General features: G+C 45.1%; 1 protein-coding gene and 1 pseudogene across 1 annotated transcript in view; one reads left to right on the forward strand and one right to left on the reverse strand.

Moving 5' to 3' along the window:
- LOC110498062 overlaps window positions 1–17024 on the reverse strand; it is a 31290-nt pseudogene extending 14266 nt beyond the window's left edge.
- A 78-nt stretch (window positions 17025–17102) lies between these two features.
- The window catches only part of LOC110498063 (EARP-interacting protein homolog), a 45856-nt gene continuing 45456 nt past the window's right edge, over window positions 17103–17502 (forward strand). The window contains exon 1 of the mRNA XM_021574629.2: window positions 17103–17293. Within this exon, the coding sequence (XP_021430304.1) occupies window positions 17252–17293 (42 nt within the window). The 5' untranslated portion in view covers window positions 17103–17251. The remainder of the gene's footprint in view (window positions 17294–17502) is intronic.

Below are 17502 nucleotides of genomic sequence, written 5' to 3' on the forward strand. Positions count from 1 at the left end.
TTCTTAATGTTTTGTACTTGCGGTTACTAGTCCAACGCTCTAACCACTAGGCTACCCTGCCGCCCCACAAGGTGGTGTGTGTACCTCTCCTCCCAGGGTATACAGTATACTAGTATTCAGGGTATAGATCAGGTTGGTCCAGGTTTCCAAACGGCTCCAGTTCCATCTCAGCCTTCTGGAACAGACTCCAGCTTGGTGAGCAGGGCCAGGCGAACAAACCCCAGCTACAACAACACACACACATTACCAACTTTACATATGTGTGTGTGTGAGCCCGATACGGTCGTCCTCTGTGTGTGTGTCTTAGCCTGCCTCAGCCCTCCTGTCGGAGTGTGTGTGGTGTGTGCGTGTGTCAGCCCACTCTTGTCATCCGGAGTCTAATTTGTGCAGGCAGCTCCTGGCTTCCACCCCCATCCTCTCCTCTGCCACACACACATACACACGCTGCCACACATGCACATGTGCTGTGCCACACACACACACCCTGCCACACACACAGCCAGACAGGAGAGTATGTTAGACTTGCCTCTCTATTGCTGACACTGTACAGACACGTAGCTACATTAGCCCTGTCCCCGACAAAATAAAATCAAGAGTCTTCTGTTCTTTCGACCAATCAATTTTAAAACAGCCATTTCTCACTGAAACCGTTCTGTTACCGAAATCGCTCATTTGTTTCAGAAAAAAATTCCCTATTCACTCAATCCTTACTCTCTTTACGTGACACATGTATGCATCTCACGTGACCAATAGGGCCTGACCTATAGAATAGCATATAATTACATCAATAAATTAGTTATAACAAACTCTGAACTCCTAAACGGCAAAATAGATGCAGAGGACAGGACAAACTCGAAACGGGGGAATATTTAGGCAACTGGTTGCTCATGAGGTAAAGGGGAAGTTAGACGTGTGGAATACAATGTTACTAGTTGTAGAAAATCCTGGAGATAATAAATACGTTAAGGAGGTAAGGTAAAGAGCAAGTGATGTGTGCATATTATGTGCTGTTAGATTGCAATATCATTTTTCTGACCGTTTGAAACATTATAAACAACACTAAATAAAGTAGAAGTGTACCAGAGTCTGTTGCACAGTTTTTTTTGTCAAGCCTTTATTACAGCGAAGACTAAAAACGGCCTCAGTAAGTCACAGTATGAAGACTAAACAGGATGCGCTCTTAGGCCAACAGCTCAATGGTGGTTATACAAGTCTGCTATACTAAGCCTACTAATGATAATGACATGACTTATTATTATAAAGATGATCATAATAATAACAACAATAAGATGAGATCAAGAAAAAGGAGCATTAAATATTATTATTATAAATATTATTTTTTCGGGCAATTTAGTAAACAACACTAAATCAATTATAAATTATACCAGTGGCTGTTCTAACGAGAAAGAAAAGTGGAAAGCCTTAATTAAAGAAAAGATTAAAAACAGACGAATTTGTGAAATGTTTTACTATTTAATTGCGTGAGGCTTGGTGTTCACGGAATCAGTAGGCTATTAAACACACACTTAAACAGGCAACAGAAGCAGTCTTATTTCTGTAGATATACATATATGGATGATTTATAAAGCCAGGCACATTTAACAGTAGCCGCACACAAGCCTAAGATCACCATGCGCAATGCCAAGTGTCGGCTAGAGTGGTGTAAAGCTCGCCGCCATTGGACTCTGGAGCAGTGGAAACGCATTCTCTGGAGTGATGAATCACTCTGATGGACGGGTCTGGGTCTGGCAAATCCAGGAGAACACTACCTGCCCGTTCTCCTGGATTTCGCTACCTGCCCTCCACAAAACGGTAAAGTTTGGTGGAGGAGGAATAATGGTCTGGGGCTGGGGCTGTTTTTTATGGTTCCAGCATACGTTTGGGAAAAGCTTGGGAAAAGCCCTTTCCAGCATGACAATGTCCCCTTGCACAAAGCGAGGTCCATATAGAAATGGTTTATCAAGATCAATGTGGAAACACTTGACTGGCCTGCACAGGCCCAATTTTTTATTTTTTTTGTTACCTTTACTTAACTAGTTAAGAACAAATTCTTATTTTCAATGACAGCCTAGGAACAGCCTGTTCAGGGGCAGAACGACAGATTTGTACCTTGTCAGCTCGGGGACTTGAACTTGCAACCTTCCGGTTACTAGTCCAACACTCTAACCACTAGGCTACCCTGCCGCCCCTAATCACCCAACAGTGCCCGACCTCACTAATTCTCTTCTGGCTGAATGGAAGCAAGTGCATATGTAAAACAGAAACATAACCACACAAAAACACTGTCACACAGACAGTACCAGTATCAAACTTCTATTGCCACACGGAAACCTAGACAGACAGAACAGACAAACACACAGGTACCAGTAGTGAGTCAGTGGTGTGGCTGGAGGGCTGGCCAGCCTTGCCGTAGCCCTGACCATGAGCTGTCAGCAGTCTGCCAGTCCGGTCCACTGCGGTGTGCCCGTTCTTAGTGCTCTACAGGTGCACAGGATGGGGACACAGCTGTTTCAACAAAACCACCAGACAAGGTGAGAGGACAGACACAGACACAATGACCCCCAACATGAATCAACCCCTGGCTGGCGGCAAACAGTTAAAAAGGACATCTTATATTTCTATATTTTATTTGTGATGGTAGAGTGGTGGTGCTGGTAGAGGTCAGCCAAAGGTCGGGGAAACACTGAGTAAGGTACAATGTGAGGGGACACACACATTAAAGCAACAGATGTCTCCGCAGGAGGGGGTGGGTACAGTACAGAGGACGAGGGGGTGGGGGGGCGTGTACATCCGAGCCTCCCCATCAGTAAGCATGACAAGGTCAGCCTGGAGATTGGGTTTTAACTGCACGGCAAAGGGCCATTCATCACAGTCAGCCACCTAATTAGGCATCAGAGAATTACACACTAGAGATAGAGAGAAAGACAGCCAGCCTCGACACCACGGCTGAACAGCCCACCCCAGATCCTGACCACAGCCTCCCTCCACACAACAGTAGAACAAATGAAGAACCACCAACCCAGCAGACCCTACCCCCTCCTAGCAGACCTGTGAAAATCCTTTCACACCCACTGAGGGCACACAAAAGCCACAGATTGTCCTTAAGTGCTCCAATGGGAAATAGATAGAAGAAACAAGAAGTGGCTAAACTCTGGTGCCCAAGCACCCAGCATGCCCTAAACTTGCTATCTAAGGACCAACTAGGGTCCCCCAGCCACATTCACACAGGCACAAACTATGTGAGATCACAGCAGGAAAGGGGTTACCACAGCACACAAGGAGTGATTTAAACACAACATTTATTTACTTCCCCGCCCTGCTACCACGAAAAGACGTTCATCCTGCTACCATACAGCAGGTAAACGCAAGCATTTCCTCTAACTGTGCCTCAAAACCTAACATCTACCTGGTCCACCACAACCCACAACCCTAAAAGACATGGCCTTCAACCGCAGCACCTCACACAGGCGCAATGGTCACCCCCCCCCAGACCTGCGAGCCCCCCCCCCCCAGACCTGCACCTAGAGGACCTACATCCAGACCACAGCACCGCCAGGCACATCTAGAACACAGCACCACCAAGGACATCCAGAACACAGTACCACCAGGCACATCTAGAACACAGCACCACCAAGGACATCCAGAACACAGCACCACCAGGCACATCTAGAACACAGCACCACCAAGGACATCCAGAACACAGTACCACCAGGCACATCTAGAACACAGCACCACCAAGGACATCCAGAACACAGCACCACCAGGCACATCTAGAACACAGCACCACCAAGGACATCCAGAACACAGCACCAACAGGCACATCTAGAACACAGCACCACCAAGGACATCCAGAACACAGCACCACCAGGCACATCTAGAACACAGCACCACCAAGGACATCCAGAACACAGCACCACCAGGCACATCTAGAACACAGCACCACCAAGGACATCCAGAACACAGCACCACCAGGCACATCTAGAACACAGCACCACCAAGGACATCCAGAACACAGCACCACCAGGCACATCTAGAACACAGCACCACCAAGGACATCCAGAACACAGCACCACCAGGCACATCCAGAACACAGTACCACCATGCACATCCACCCCCCCAACCCAACCAGTTAACACCCTCCCAAACTAACCATGGCCACAAACCATATAGGTCCCCCTAGATCAGCCCTGTTCCCCTCCTGCCCCCAACATGACAATCACACATAGACCCAGGCCTTGAGCAGAGCAACAGGCACAACCCCCACTCCTACACCCATCCAAGCCCCATCCTGAGACCTAAGAGGCATGTATCAGATACTCAGCATGATCTGCTCACAAATATTGGTCCAAGTGTAAACCGCACAAATAAGAACACTGGACACTATGGACCACAAAGCTTTACTCTCTCATCCTAGAATATACAAGGTCTTAGGTCATATGCTTTTGGTCTAAAGAGCAGGAATCCAGACACGTGTCATCCTGCAAAAACATGGTAAAGAGGTGACGGACCCACTGGTTGCCCTCTAGGTTACAGAGAGCTGGTCTCCCATCTACCAAACTACAAAGTGTTAGACAGGGAAGAGACTCAAAGTGTATGCTGATTTGGTATAGATCAGACTTAACCCACTCCATTAAATTAATGAAAACAGGAACATTGTACATTTGGCTAGAAATGAAAAAGGAAATCTCAACAGAGAAAAACCTATACCTATACCTATATCCCTCCACTAGAATCCCCATACGTGAATGATGACAGCTTCTCCATCCTAGAGGGAGAGGGCAAAAATGTCCAGGCCCAGTGACATGTACTAGTCTGTGGTGACCTAAACGCCAGAACTGGACAAGAACCCAACATTCTCAGCACACAGAGAACACCTACCTGCAGGTGACAGCATTCCCTCCCAAATACACCCCCCTAGACACAACTACAACAAAACAACCAACAAAAATGGGTCACAACTCCTGCAGCTCTGTCACACGCTGGGTATGTACATAGTGGGTAGGCTTTGAGGGGACTCCTACTCTAGGTACACCTATAGATCATCCCTTGGCAGTAGTAGGCCTTACTGTAGACTACTTTATTACTGACCTCAACCCAGTCTCTCAGAGCGTTCAGTCAGCCCACTGACACCCCTATCAGATCACAGCAAAATCACAGCCTAAATGAACAGAGCAAGTCACAATCATGACGCATCAAAGCCGAACAAACCACATACTATTAAGAAACGCTATAGATGTAAGGAAAGTAGTGTAGAAACCTAACAAAAAATTATTGGGCAACAACAAATATATATATACATACATACACACACAGACACATACACTAAGAAAAAATAAGGAACAGCACATCAGAAATCAGCTCAATGTAATTGAAGAATCCATAGAATCTTACCACTTCTGGAAAAAATTGGAACACACTAAACAAACAACAACGCGAAGAGCAACCTATCCAAAATTGATAAACCACTTCTCAAAATCTTTTCGGCTCTATAAAAAAAACATACAGTGCATTTGGAAAGTATTCAGACCCCTTCCCTGTTTCCACATTGTTACGTTACAGCCTTATTCCAAAACAAATTAAATTATATATTTTTTCCCTCATCAATCTACACAAAATACCCCAAAATAACAAAGCAAAAAAAGTTGACATTTTTGAAAATATATTAAAAAGAAATAAAAAAAAAATACCTTATTTAAATACAGTACCAGTCAAAAGTTCAGACACACCTACTCATTCAACGACTTTTCTTTATTTGTACTATTTTCTACATTGTAGAATAATAAAAGACATCAAAACTATGAAATAACACATATTGTCAATGTTCCAGGTGAATGGAATAAAGCGGAGTCAGGCGCAGGACACAGGTATGAGTAAAGCCACGATATTTACTCAATATCAACAATAATCCAACAAGGATAAACATGAACAATCCAGAACACGTACACGGAACACCTTGACGAAAACAATCACCCACAAAACAAAAGGGGAAGCCAGAGGGTTAAATAAGGAACATGATAATGGAATGAAAACCAGGTGTGTACAATGAAGACAAAACAAAACGAAAATGAAACATGGATCGGTGGTGACTAGAAAGCCGGTGACGTCGACCGCCGAATGCCGCCCAAACAAGGAGAGGGGCCCAACTTCGGCGGAAGTCTTGACACATATGGAATAATGTAGTAACCAAAAAAGTGTTAAAAAAAATCTAAATATATTTTATATTTGACATTCTTCAAAGTAGCCACCCTTTGCCTTGATGACAGCTTTGCACAAACGTGGCATTCTCTCAACCAGCTTCATGAGGTGGAATGCATTTCAATTAACAGGTGTCCCTTGTTAAAAGTTATTTTGTGGAATTTATTTCCTTCTTAATGCATTTGAGCCAATCAGTTGTGTTGTGACAAGGTATGGGTGGTATACAGAAGATAGCCCTATTTGGTGAAAGACCAAGTCCATATTATGGCAAGAACAGCTCAAATAAACAAAGAGAAACGACAGGCCATAATTACTTAAAGACATGAAGGTCAGTCAATCCTGAAAATTGCAGTCTCAAAAACTAAGCACTATGATGAAACTGGCTCTCATGAGGACCACCACAGGAAATGAAGACCCAGAGTTACCTCTGCTGCAGAGGATAAGTTCATAAATTCATGAGAATAACTGCACCTCAGATTTCAGCCCAAATAAATGCTTCACAGAGTTCAAGTAACAGACACATCAACATCAACTGTTCAGAGGAGACTCTGTGAATCATGCCTTCATGGTCAAATTGCTGAAAAGAAACCATTACTAAAGGACACAAATAATAAGAAGAGACTTGCTTGGGCCAAGAAACACGAGCAATGGACATTAGACAGGTGGAAATTTGTCCTTTGGTATGGAGTCCAAATTTTGGATTTTTGATTCCAACCGCTGTGTCTTCGTGAGATGCAGAGTAGGTGAACGGATGACTTCCGCATGAGTGGTTCCCACCGTGAAGTATGGAGGAGGAGGTGTGATGGTGCTTTGCTGGTGACACTGATTTATTTAGAATTCAAGGCACACTTAACCAGCATGGCTACCACAGCATTCTGCAGCAGTATGCTATCCCATCTGGTTTGGGCTTAGTGGGAGTGTCATTTGTTTTTCAACAGGACAATGACCCAACACACCTACAGGCTGTGTAAGGACTTGTTGACCAAGAAGGAGAGTGATGGAGTGCTGCATCAGATGATCTGGCCTCCACAATCATCCAACCTCAATCCAACTGTGATGGTTTGGGATGAGTTGGACTGCAGAATGAAGGACAAGCAGCCTACAAGTGCTCAGCATATGTGGGATCTTCTTCAAGACTGTTGTCAAGAGTGTGCAAAGCTGTCATCAAGGAAAATAGTGGTTACTTTGAAGAATCTCAAATCAAAAATATATTTTGATTTGTTTAACATTATTTTGGTTACTACATGATTGCACATGTGTTATTTCATAGTTTTGATGTCTTCACTAATATTCTACAATGTATAAAATAGTAAAGATAATGAGTAGGTGTTTCCAAACTTTTGACTGGTACTGTATGTACAGACTCAGTGAGCATAGCCTTGCTATTGAGAGATGCCACTGTCGGAAGACCTGGCTCTCAAGAGAAGACAGGCTATGTGCACACTGCCCACAAAATGAGGTGGAAACTGAGCTGTACTTCCTAACCTCCTGCCAAATGTACGACCATATTAAAGACACACATTTCCCTCGGATCACACTGACCCACAAATAATAATAATAATTTTGTATTTCTTTTTTGGGGTTAGATAAACTCCCATATCTATTTGGTGAAATAGCAGTGTGCCATTAGAGCAGCAAGATTTGTGACCTATTGCCACAAGAAAAGGGCAACCAGTGAAGAACAAACACCATTGTAAATACAACCCATATTTATGTTTATTTATTTTCCCCTTTGTACTTTAACTATTTGCACATCATTACAACAAATAAGCAACAAATGGTATGACATTTGAAATGTCTCTATTCCTTTGGAACGTTTGTGAGTGTAATGTTTACTGTTAATTCTGTATTGTTTATTATCTATTTCACTTGCTTTGGCGATGTAAACATATGTTTCCCATGCCAATAAAGCCCTTTGAATTGAATAGAGAGAGGGAGAGACCAGTCACAATAGACAGTTTCCTTCCTATACTGGAGCAGAGGTGGTCCATCATAGGAGATTTCCCTGGGACACTAACCAGGTTTCCATCTAACCTTTTTATGCCAGTAAAGTACATGTCAGATAAAACATGTCATGACAGGCCTGATGGAAACAGAACATTTGTTGGTAAACTTTCCAAATGTTGACAAAACAAAATTCGCTAGAAAAAGGTTGGATGTTTTTCTGTTGGTAACATTAACTATGTGAGAAATGTTGGTGGAAACGCTTTCATGTGCAAATATTGATATAATAACCATTATATCAAAGTCAACTTAAAGTCACACGATGACATGTGTGGTCCTCCCACTACGACTCATCAGGAAAGCATGCAGTTTATTAGGCTACAGATTAAATACATTATGAACTTCACAGGGTGGTGAAAGTGCAAGGTGATGAGCTTGATGCTCCTTTTCAATAAATATTGAGTTGCTTATTCTGGTGACATGATCATCAATGTTTGTCTGCCATCTGACAAATGAAAATAATTTTGTCCAGAATAACATCATCATATAGGCTATACCCTCACTGTATCTGTGAGCTGCTGGCTGGAGAGCACGTGCCAATACCAGAGTGGGAACACATGCTATATAATGCAACATTTTGCTATATAAGGAAAAACAATGTGAGAAAACCATCAGAAGAGCTGAAAATGCAACGGAAACCCATTTAACTTGTCTTTTTTATTCGGTACATGGGAATCTAAGCTCAAAAGTTATTTTTATGTGCTCTATGTCATTAAGCACAGCCTTTGTCTTCGGTGCTTATTGTTCTTATGCAGATTTGAGAATAATTCCTTCAAAATTGGTTGCCAATTGGATGGAAACGTAGCTAGTGAAAGACATCCTTTCTCTCAGTCAAATGTTCTGTTTCCATCTCTTCTTCCCTTGCTCTCCCTCACGTACACACTCTCCCTCCCCCTCACCCCTTTGCCAGGGGTGCCTCTAAATCTTCATTAGGGGGTGAAATGAAGCCGAAAACGAGAGGCGGGGAGACGGCCAGAAGCAGCTGCATCCACTGAGACAGAACCCACAGCCCCCACAACAGCAACACTTCCTCACCCCCTCCCTATATTTGGCTCTGGCACTCACTGGGGATAGGCTCTATGATGTCTATGATGTACTGTACATACGCTCACACCACCCTTAGTATATCCACCATAGAGCCCAATGTAGTGGCAGCAAATCAGAAGTAGTGCCATCCCTGGTCAGCGAGGCTTCCAGCCAGGCTTACTGTGTGTGCTCATGACCTAACATGATGTCCTGCCACCCCACCTATCTATCCCCACCTACCCAAACACTAGTAATGTGGAGAAAAAAAAAAATCGAAACAGTTTCCTATCGCAATATTATAATCAATATTTTGACTCCAGGTATTGATCAGAAAAAATGTCATGAAATAAAAAGTAGCGTTAGCTAGCGCTAGTCGGCTGTACCTACGCCCAAAAATGTTTCTTCCTATAGCTTGTTTTCCATTTTATTTTTAAATGGTGTGCCCACATGTTTTCAGCACTTTGATCAAAACAAATGTTCTCGTGCTCTGTCTAGTCTCTCTGCAGCAGACATACACAGAGTATACAAAACATAAGGTACACCTTCCTAATATTGAGCATAGCCTACAGTATATCTACGATTTTATTACTTCTAAACTAAATAACTTTTTGGGGTTCTCGTAATCTTACAATGATGTTTTGATTCTTGCTTGGACAGTTGCTAATATTATATTTGGTTGTGATATTTGAAAAATAACTATTTTTGATACTTATTTTCCACCATGATTTGCAAATAAATTCATAAAAAATCCTACAATGTGATTTTCTGGATTTTTAGTTGAAGTGATCCTATGATGAAAATGACAGGCCTCTCTCATCTTTTTAAGTGGGAGAACTTGCACAATTGGTGGCTGACTAAATACTTTTTTGCCCCACTGTAGGCTGTAGCAGAAACTAGCCAAAGAGACATTTTACAGGTTGAAGTGTTTTTATAAGTTGATTTGCGATGACGACACAAACATAGTAAACAGGACATTCATACGAGGCTTAAAATCAAATTATAATCCAAAAGTAGTGTGAAACCCACTCATAAGCAACATGAGCAAATAGAGGCTTTTTTGCTAGCGTTCTATAAGGGGCTTGTAAGGTCCTGGGTGTCGTGAGGGTGAAATGAGGCACAGGAAAGCAGAGAGTTCAATAAAGTGCTACTTTAATGCACACACGGTGAACCACGGCCACCCCACTTTTGGATGCTCAAACAAAATGCCTGAGACACAGGGAACGAAAAGAGTCTAGCACTAGATACACCGACCACAGCTGGTGCAGGGGGGGCCTCCTCCTCCGGTACCCCTCGGCATGGCCCCTCCCAACTCCATCGGAACGGGAGCGGGGATGGGGAGTCCTGAGCTGGGGGAGCCGAAGGTGGAGAGAGGAGACCACTCCTCTCCCATCGGTCCATTCTCTCCATCACCTGATCCATAGCCGTTCCGATCCGATGGAGAACGGTGGTATGGTGGAGAACCCGTTCCTCCATCGATGGGAGAGGGTTGGCCGCTGCTCCTGCTGACTCCATTTTACCGGTGCGGGATTCTGTAAGGTCCTGGGTGTCGTGAGGGTGAAATCAGGCGCAGGAAAACAGAGAGTTCAATAAAGTGCTCCTTTAATGCACACACGGTGAACCACGGCCACCCCACTTTTGGGTGCTCAAACAAAATGCCCCAGACACAGAGAACGAAAACAGTCTAGCACTAGATACACGAACACGTACGTCAGTAGCAAACACCAGGGTTACAATAATCAATCCCGTACAAAGAAACGGGCGGGCCGGCTGACTAATAAAGCCCAACTAATTACAACAAACTCAAAACAGGTGTAATCAATAAACACATAAGGAGGGGAAGAAAAGAGTCAGTGGCAGCTAGTAGGCCGGCGACGACGACCGCCACCTGAAAGGGAAGGGGAGCCACCTTCGGTCGGAGTCGTGACAGGGCTCCCGAGTGGCGCAGCGGTCTAAGGCACTGCATCTCAGTGCTAGAGGTGTCACTACAGACACCCTGGTTCGAATCCAGGCTGTATCACAACCAACCATGATTGGGAGTCCCATAAGGGCAGCGCATAATTGGCCCAGCGTTGTCCGGGTTTGGCCAGTGTAGGCCGTCATTGTAAATAAGAATTTGTTCTTAATTGACTTGCCTAGTTAAAGTGTACATTTAAAAATATATATATACATTATAATATTATATATTATATATACATATGCATTGCCCTCGTGCGGCAATGTTTGCAAACACAGAAAGGGGTCTATGGGCTGTAGTAGTAAAGGCCAAATTAAATATTTTCTCCACAAAAAATGTATACCTAAACGGGTCCAAAAATTCTAAATCAAATAGATAAATGTTCCATAGTATGACAATCATAAAACAAATCCATGTTATCTTAGACCCACCCCCCCAATAAGACCGCCCCCCCCCCCCCAACAACATGAATAATAGAATGGTGTATCCCAAGTGTGAATCATTTCAATTAGAAGAGGTGGGAGAGAAAACAGTAGAGTGATAATGCCAGGATTGATCATTTAGCTCCACTCATAATAATCTGCAATAAGAGGTACTCGGATCCCCCCCAAATCAAATGAGAATGAGATAAAATACACATTATATTGGCTGAAATTGAATGAGGAAATGCCGATGAACACAATGCGTATTGAGCAAGGCCACAGTGCAGAGCTAAATTAATACTCCCTCGTCTCTCACACTGGAGAAGGAAGTGGATTAGCCGTGCATAGTGTTTGCACACAGACACCAGCCAGGGAATCAACTTCATTTTAGCTCATCCCTTTTAATTCACCTATACTAAAAGGTTCAACAGAAGCCCTTAAGAGCATAGACATGTGCACGCACACAAACACACAGCTGGGGGAGAGAGAACTAAGAGGATGACAAGTCAGCTATTGTCAGATCATACACTGTTTGACTAGCCACAGTTCTGAGGGGTAGCAGTGAGTGATTCCATAGGAGAGCAGTTGAAACCAAGCAGGCCTTGGGCGGGCAGCCAGCCACCAGGGAGCTCCATCCCAACTCCATAGGAGAAGAGCCTAATACTTCAATAGAATGCCACTGGATTCCCTACTCATACACACACACACACACACACAAGGCTGGATTATTAATTAGCAGCATTGTGGGTTTAAATGGGCTGAGCATTTCTAATTGTGTTGAAGATCACAAGTTCAGAGATTTTCTTTTGGTGAAGTAAAAACGCCCCGAAACCAAGCTGGCTGCACGCCCACTGCCAGGGCTCTCGCGAGGTGCCAGCCTCCAGCCAAACACAGTACAAAGGCTTCTCGCCCTATTGCGGGCCCTGTTCTGCATAACACACCAAGTTCCAGTGACACTTCAATTTAGCCACAGCATTTTGAATGAACACAGAGGGGAGAGAAGTAAGAAAGGCAGAGTGCACAATACACTAGCATCTAGGTGTGGATAGTGGTTAACTTGTCTTTGATGGTTTGGTGGAGGGCTGGAGTCCTTGTATTAGCGGCCCTGAGAGAGCCAGACTAGGGCTTTGCCTCCAGGCCAGAGGATGGGCTGGAGGCTGACTGTTCTAAAGACCACAGTAGTTTCTATTTGAAGGCGTCCAGACATCTAGAGCCCTGGGACAATAGAATAAAACAGATCTTATGTGAAGTAACTATCTTAGGGCTTGCATAGAAACGATGTATTAAGCTATAATGGCTGTCTTGGAGAGTTCCAAACGATTCTCCTTTGGGTGACATCAGTCATTCACTGATAGACAGACAAACCGCTGACTTAGCACGGCCAAGTCTCAGTGTTGTAAAAGATTGTTGAGGTAATGCCAATTCTCTGGCTGTACACCTCCAGGTAGCTATAACGCAGATCAATGTGGTTACATAGGGGAGGGAGCATCAAGGCCGAGGCTGACCCAGCCAAGGTGGGAGTAACACCGTACCCAAAACCGGCCGTGCGCAAATTGATTTTGTCCCCCCACACCAAACGCGATCACAACACACAGGTTGAAATATCAAAACAAACTCTGAACCAATTATATTAATTTGGGGACAGGTCGAAAATCATTAAACATCACTATGAAGAATCACTATGGAGAGGATTCGGGAGAGGGGGCGACAGGTCACCAGAGGGAGGGAAGGTGACAGACAGAAGCCATGGATAATGCTGTGCAAGAGCGGGCAGCAGACATTGGCCACAAGAGAAGGAGGAGAGACAGGTCACACACACAAGCCTCCAAGGAAATGAGGGTGGGGTGAGAGGGAGGGAGGCCTTGAGCTCTGCTGAGCAAGAGGGGAAATGCTGACTAGCCGACTCAGGGGAGAGGACAGATGGGTCACTAGCCCTGAAAGGAAGAAAATAGAGAGGGGTAGAAGGAGAGAGAGAACCTGAGGGACAGATGGGTCACTAGCCTTGAAAGGAAGAAAAGAGAGAGGGGTAGAAGGAAGAGAGAGAGAACCTGAGGGACAGATGGGTCACTAGCCTTGAAAAGGAAGAAAAGCGAGAGGGGTAGAAGGAAGAGAGAGAGAACCTGAGGGACAGACGGGTCACTAGCCTTGAAAGGAAGAAAAGCGAGAGGGGTAGAAGGAAGAGAGAACCTGAGGGACAGAGGACAGACGGGTCACTAGCCTTGAAAGGAAGAAAAGAGAGAGGGGTAGAAGGAAGAGAGAGAACCTGAGGGATAGAGGACAGCTAATCCAGCACAGACAAAAAGGACCTCTCCACAACATTATACAGGGTTGGGGTCAGTTCCATTTAAAGTGACAGTGTGTAGCTATGATATTTGGACTCAGTTACTGTATGTAAAGTTGGTGCTAATAAGATGTTAGTTGAGCTCTACCACATGTGAATAATGTTCACTCAGTGGTGCATATCACTACTGCCACTGTCTGTGGATCATCAGGGGATTGAATGATGGAGTGAGATAGATAGAGGAGAGAGAGAACACAGCATCTGTTCTCAAAGCCTCACTCTTACCACAGAGGCTGATTCCTCCTCTTTATCCCTCACATCCCCTCCCCTCATCTTTCTTCTTTCCCTGCCTATTAAATCTTCTTCCCTCCCTTCCTCCCCATCTCTTCTGTCATACTCCCTCTATCTTTCCTCTCCCCTTTCTTCTTCCCTTCCCTCATCTCTGTGCTCCTCCCTCTGTGTGAGCCAGCGTTTGTGTGGAGGCAGTGGGTGCAGTCACACTCTGGCACTGCAGCATGAGTCACTACCAGCTCCCAGCAGCCCCAAGAATCAGGGGGGAGGAGTGTACACACACACATCTCACTAGTCAGAACAACCCCAGGGTACACACAGCTCTGTACAACCAGACACACACACACACCTTGCCAACATTTACTGAGCGAATCGAGAAAGAGACTACCCAGTTGTCTCAAATTTGGTGCAATCAATCAGAGGTATTGATCAGTGTAAGGTTGACTGGCTGAGTCGGTCTGGAGCTGTGAGGAGCAAAGCCCACTGACATTTCAACAGACCTGCCTGACTCACTCTACTTCTTTTTATTTTTCTCCTTCACTCCCTCTTTACACTGGGGGGCCGCCCACGCTGGCTGGTGTGCATCGGTAGAGTCAGTGACGCACACACACCAGGTGGTATTTTCAGCCTTCGGTCAAGTGGTCTACTCTGTGAGAGGGTGTGTATGTGTGCATCCATGCAGACTGCAGTCCAGCACCAGATGTGTATGTTTGTGTAAGCAGAGACCAGAAGGCCTTGAAATATGTACACAGCTCCCATGCATTATACATTGGCACAGCAGGAGAGAACTCAGAGCCTGGAGGATCTCCTCCCTCCCTTCTATTCTCTCTCCATCTCTCTGCCGGCTGCTATGGTGCATACGTTTTAAATACCAAGTGCAGGTCAGGGTCGTTTGCGGGTCAGCGGCTAAGATGGTGGGAGGAGGATAGGGTGAAGGAGGAGGAGAGGTCGCTATTCAGACTAATCTTCATGCTTTATGTAGGGGTAGGGGAGAGAGGTGAGCCAGAGAAATGATAGGGTATTTTATGGAGCTGTGCTATTAACAACACCATTCTATGAGGAAGGTGTGGCATACTCTAGGTAGTCATCACAGAATATCAAGGGTATCTATCTGCTGCATGCACACTACCCAGACTCAGCAAACATAGCCATTTACACGGTCTTCTATCACTGAATAAGTAGAAGTACAGCGATCTAAAGGTGAAAGAGGTAGACAGCACCTTCTGGTCTCCTCAGAGGGCAGCCATGCGCCGTACCTCTTATCAGCTTCACTCATGTTCAGAGCCTTGGCAAACGGGCAGTCTCCACCCGAGAACAGCCTGGTGAAGGGAATGGGGGTTTGTTCAGTCTGGATAGGCCCAAAGAAGGAGTTGGGGGTGGGGGTACCGGACTCTGAAGGCCCAAAGGTGGACAGAGAGGACCCAGAGGAGGCAGAGAGTTGGTGTTCCGGTGGGGCGGATGACTTTGGGGACTCTGCGTTAGGGTTGCTGACAGAGATGAAGGAGGAGGAGGTGGTGAAGGAGTCAAAGAAGTCAGTAGCCGGGTTGATATCGCCACTGTAAGAAAATAGCTTGGTGAGGCTGGCGGACCAGAGGAGCCAGTTTACTAGGGGTAATCTCTGTGCTCCCCCTGCCGCAGCCACTACTGAAGCTGGGTGATTTAATGAGGGTGGGCTGGAAGCAATGTGGCACCAGGGCCTGGGCTTTGGGCTGGCTGAAGATGGTGCACACAGGGATGGGCTCGTCCTTGGTTGTGGTCCCTTTGCTGCTGGCCTCCAGGGGTGTTGCCTCATGCTTAGGGGTGCCTGGGCTGGGGGTGCTGTCCTCTGGGGTTACAGCAGAGACGGAGACAACATCCTGCTCTTCAGTAGTAGGCTCTGGTTTCACATCATCCACTGGTTCCTCAGGGCTAGAGGCTACTGGACTTGTCTGTATCATCGCAGCCTCTATCTTGATCTCAGTAGTGTCTTGTCCAATCAGATCATCCACTTTCTCCTCCTTCTTCTCTTTCTCCACTGAGGTCTCTTTAACCACTGCTGCTGCTGGCTCCTCCTCTCTCTCCTCAAATTGCTCCAGCAGGTTGTCCATGGGAACCACATGTTCCTCCTCACTGTTGTTGGTGGAGTCAGAGATCATGACACTCTCCATCATATGGTCGTTGAGCTTGTCCATCAGGCTCTCTGAGGGTGTGCTGTGGCTGTCCTCCTGGGGAGTGATGAAGGACTCGCACCCCAGGTCAATAATCTCCTCCAGGAACAGGACAACAGAGGAGGGTGAGAGGGTGGGGGCTGGCTCTGGAGGGATACGGTCTTCACTCAGGTTGGGTTCAACCTCCACTGCCCCTGTGATGTCCAGGGTGACAGGAGTCTCGTTGCTATCCATATTTTCCCTGAGAATAATAGTATGTAGGAATCATAAATCCGGTTACCTAAAAATATGATGTATTGTAAGTACTTTGTCATGTTCTTTACAATGAAATGTATCATACGGGCTTAGAATACAATGATTAATTCAATTTCTATGGCTAGTAACTTAGATTGTTGTGCTTTTTGGGTAATGATGGCTAGCTAAAGTTAGCGTGCTATGCTACAGGTGCTTCAAATGGCAAAAAAAGGACATAACTACCTTTATAAATATATTCCTACAAATCACTTGCTTACATAAATAACATGTAGCGATGCATCAGCATGCCCCATTAAACTGTAAACCAATGTAAACAAAAACAAGGCGCTTTAGATTACCTTTGCTAAGGAATGATGACGGCTACTGCGCTACGGCAATAGTGCGCCTGCGTGAATCTTCCAGGAAGTGAAATGTACAGTGTCCAACAGGAATCAAATTTCCTACGTAGCTGTCGAATCGGTATTCTTAAATATTTTACGCATTTTAAACCGTAAACATCTGCTTTCTCCAGATATATTTACGGACATTCACTGTACGCTACGTAAGTATTTATTTGAACATTTGCGGAATTAAAATAACATCCAGCGAGGTGATGGATAAACAGTTTATTTGTAAAATCTCACAATAAACGTAACGCTTTCAAGCAATAATAATACGCTTGCAACATACGTGGGACATGGAGGACGATGCACCTGTGATATACGGCCTCGAATTTCAGGTACAGTTCCACGTCGGAGATATGCATGCATTAACGTTAGCTGGATTCAGTATAGCTATGTCAGACAACCTCGTCCTGCCACAGTATTTGGGCGTTAGAGACGTCAACGAGGAGTATGACTTGTCGACATCTCTAACGGCCAAATACTGGTGCAACCTCGTCCTAGCTATGCAACTCCAATGTTGACAAATATTAATCTGAACTCTCTT

Source organism: Oncorhynchus mykiss, chromosome 19, assembly GCF_013265735.2.
Source record: "Oncorhynchus mykiss isolate Arlee chromosome 19, USDA_OmykA_1.1, whole genome shotgun sequence".
Lineage (NCBI taxonomy): Eukaryota > Metazoa > Chordata > Actinopteri > Salmoniformes > Salmonidae > Oncorhynchus > Oncorhynchus mykiss.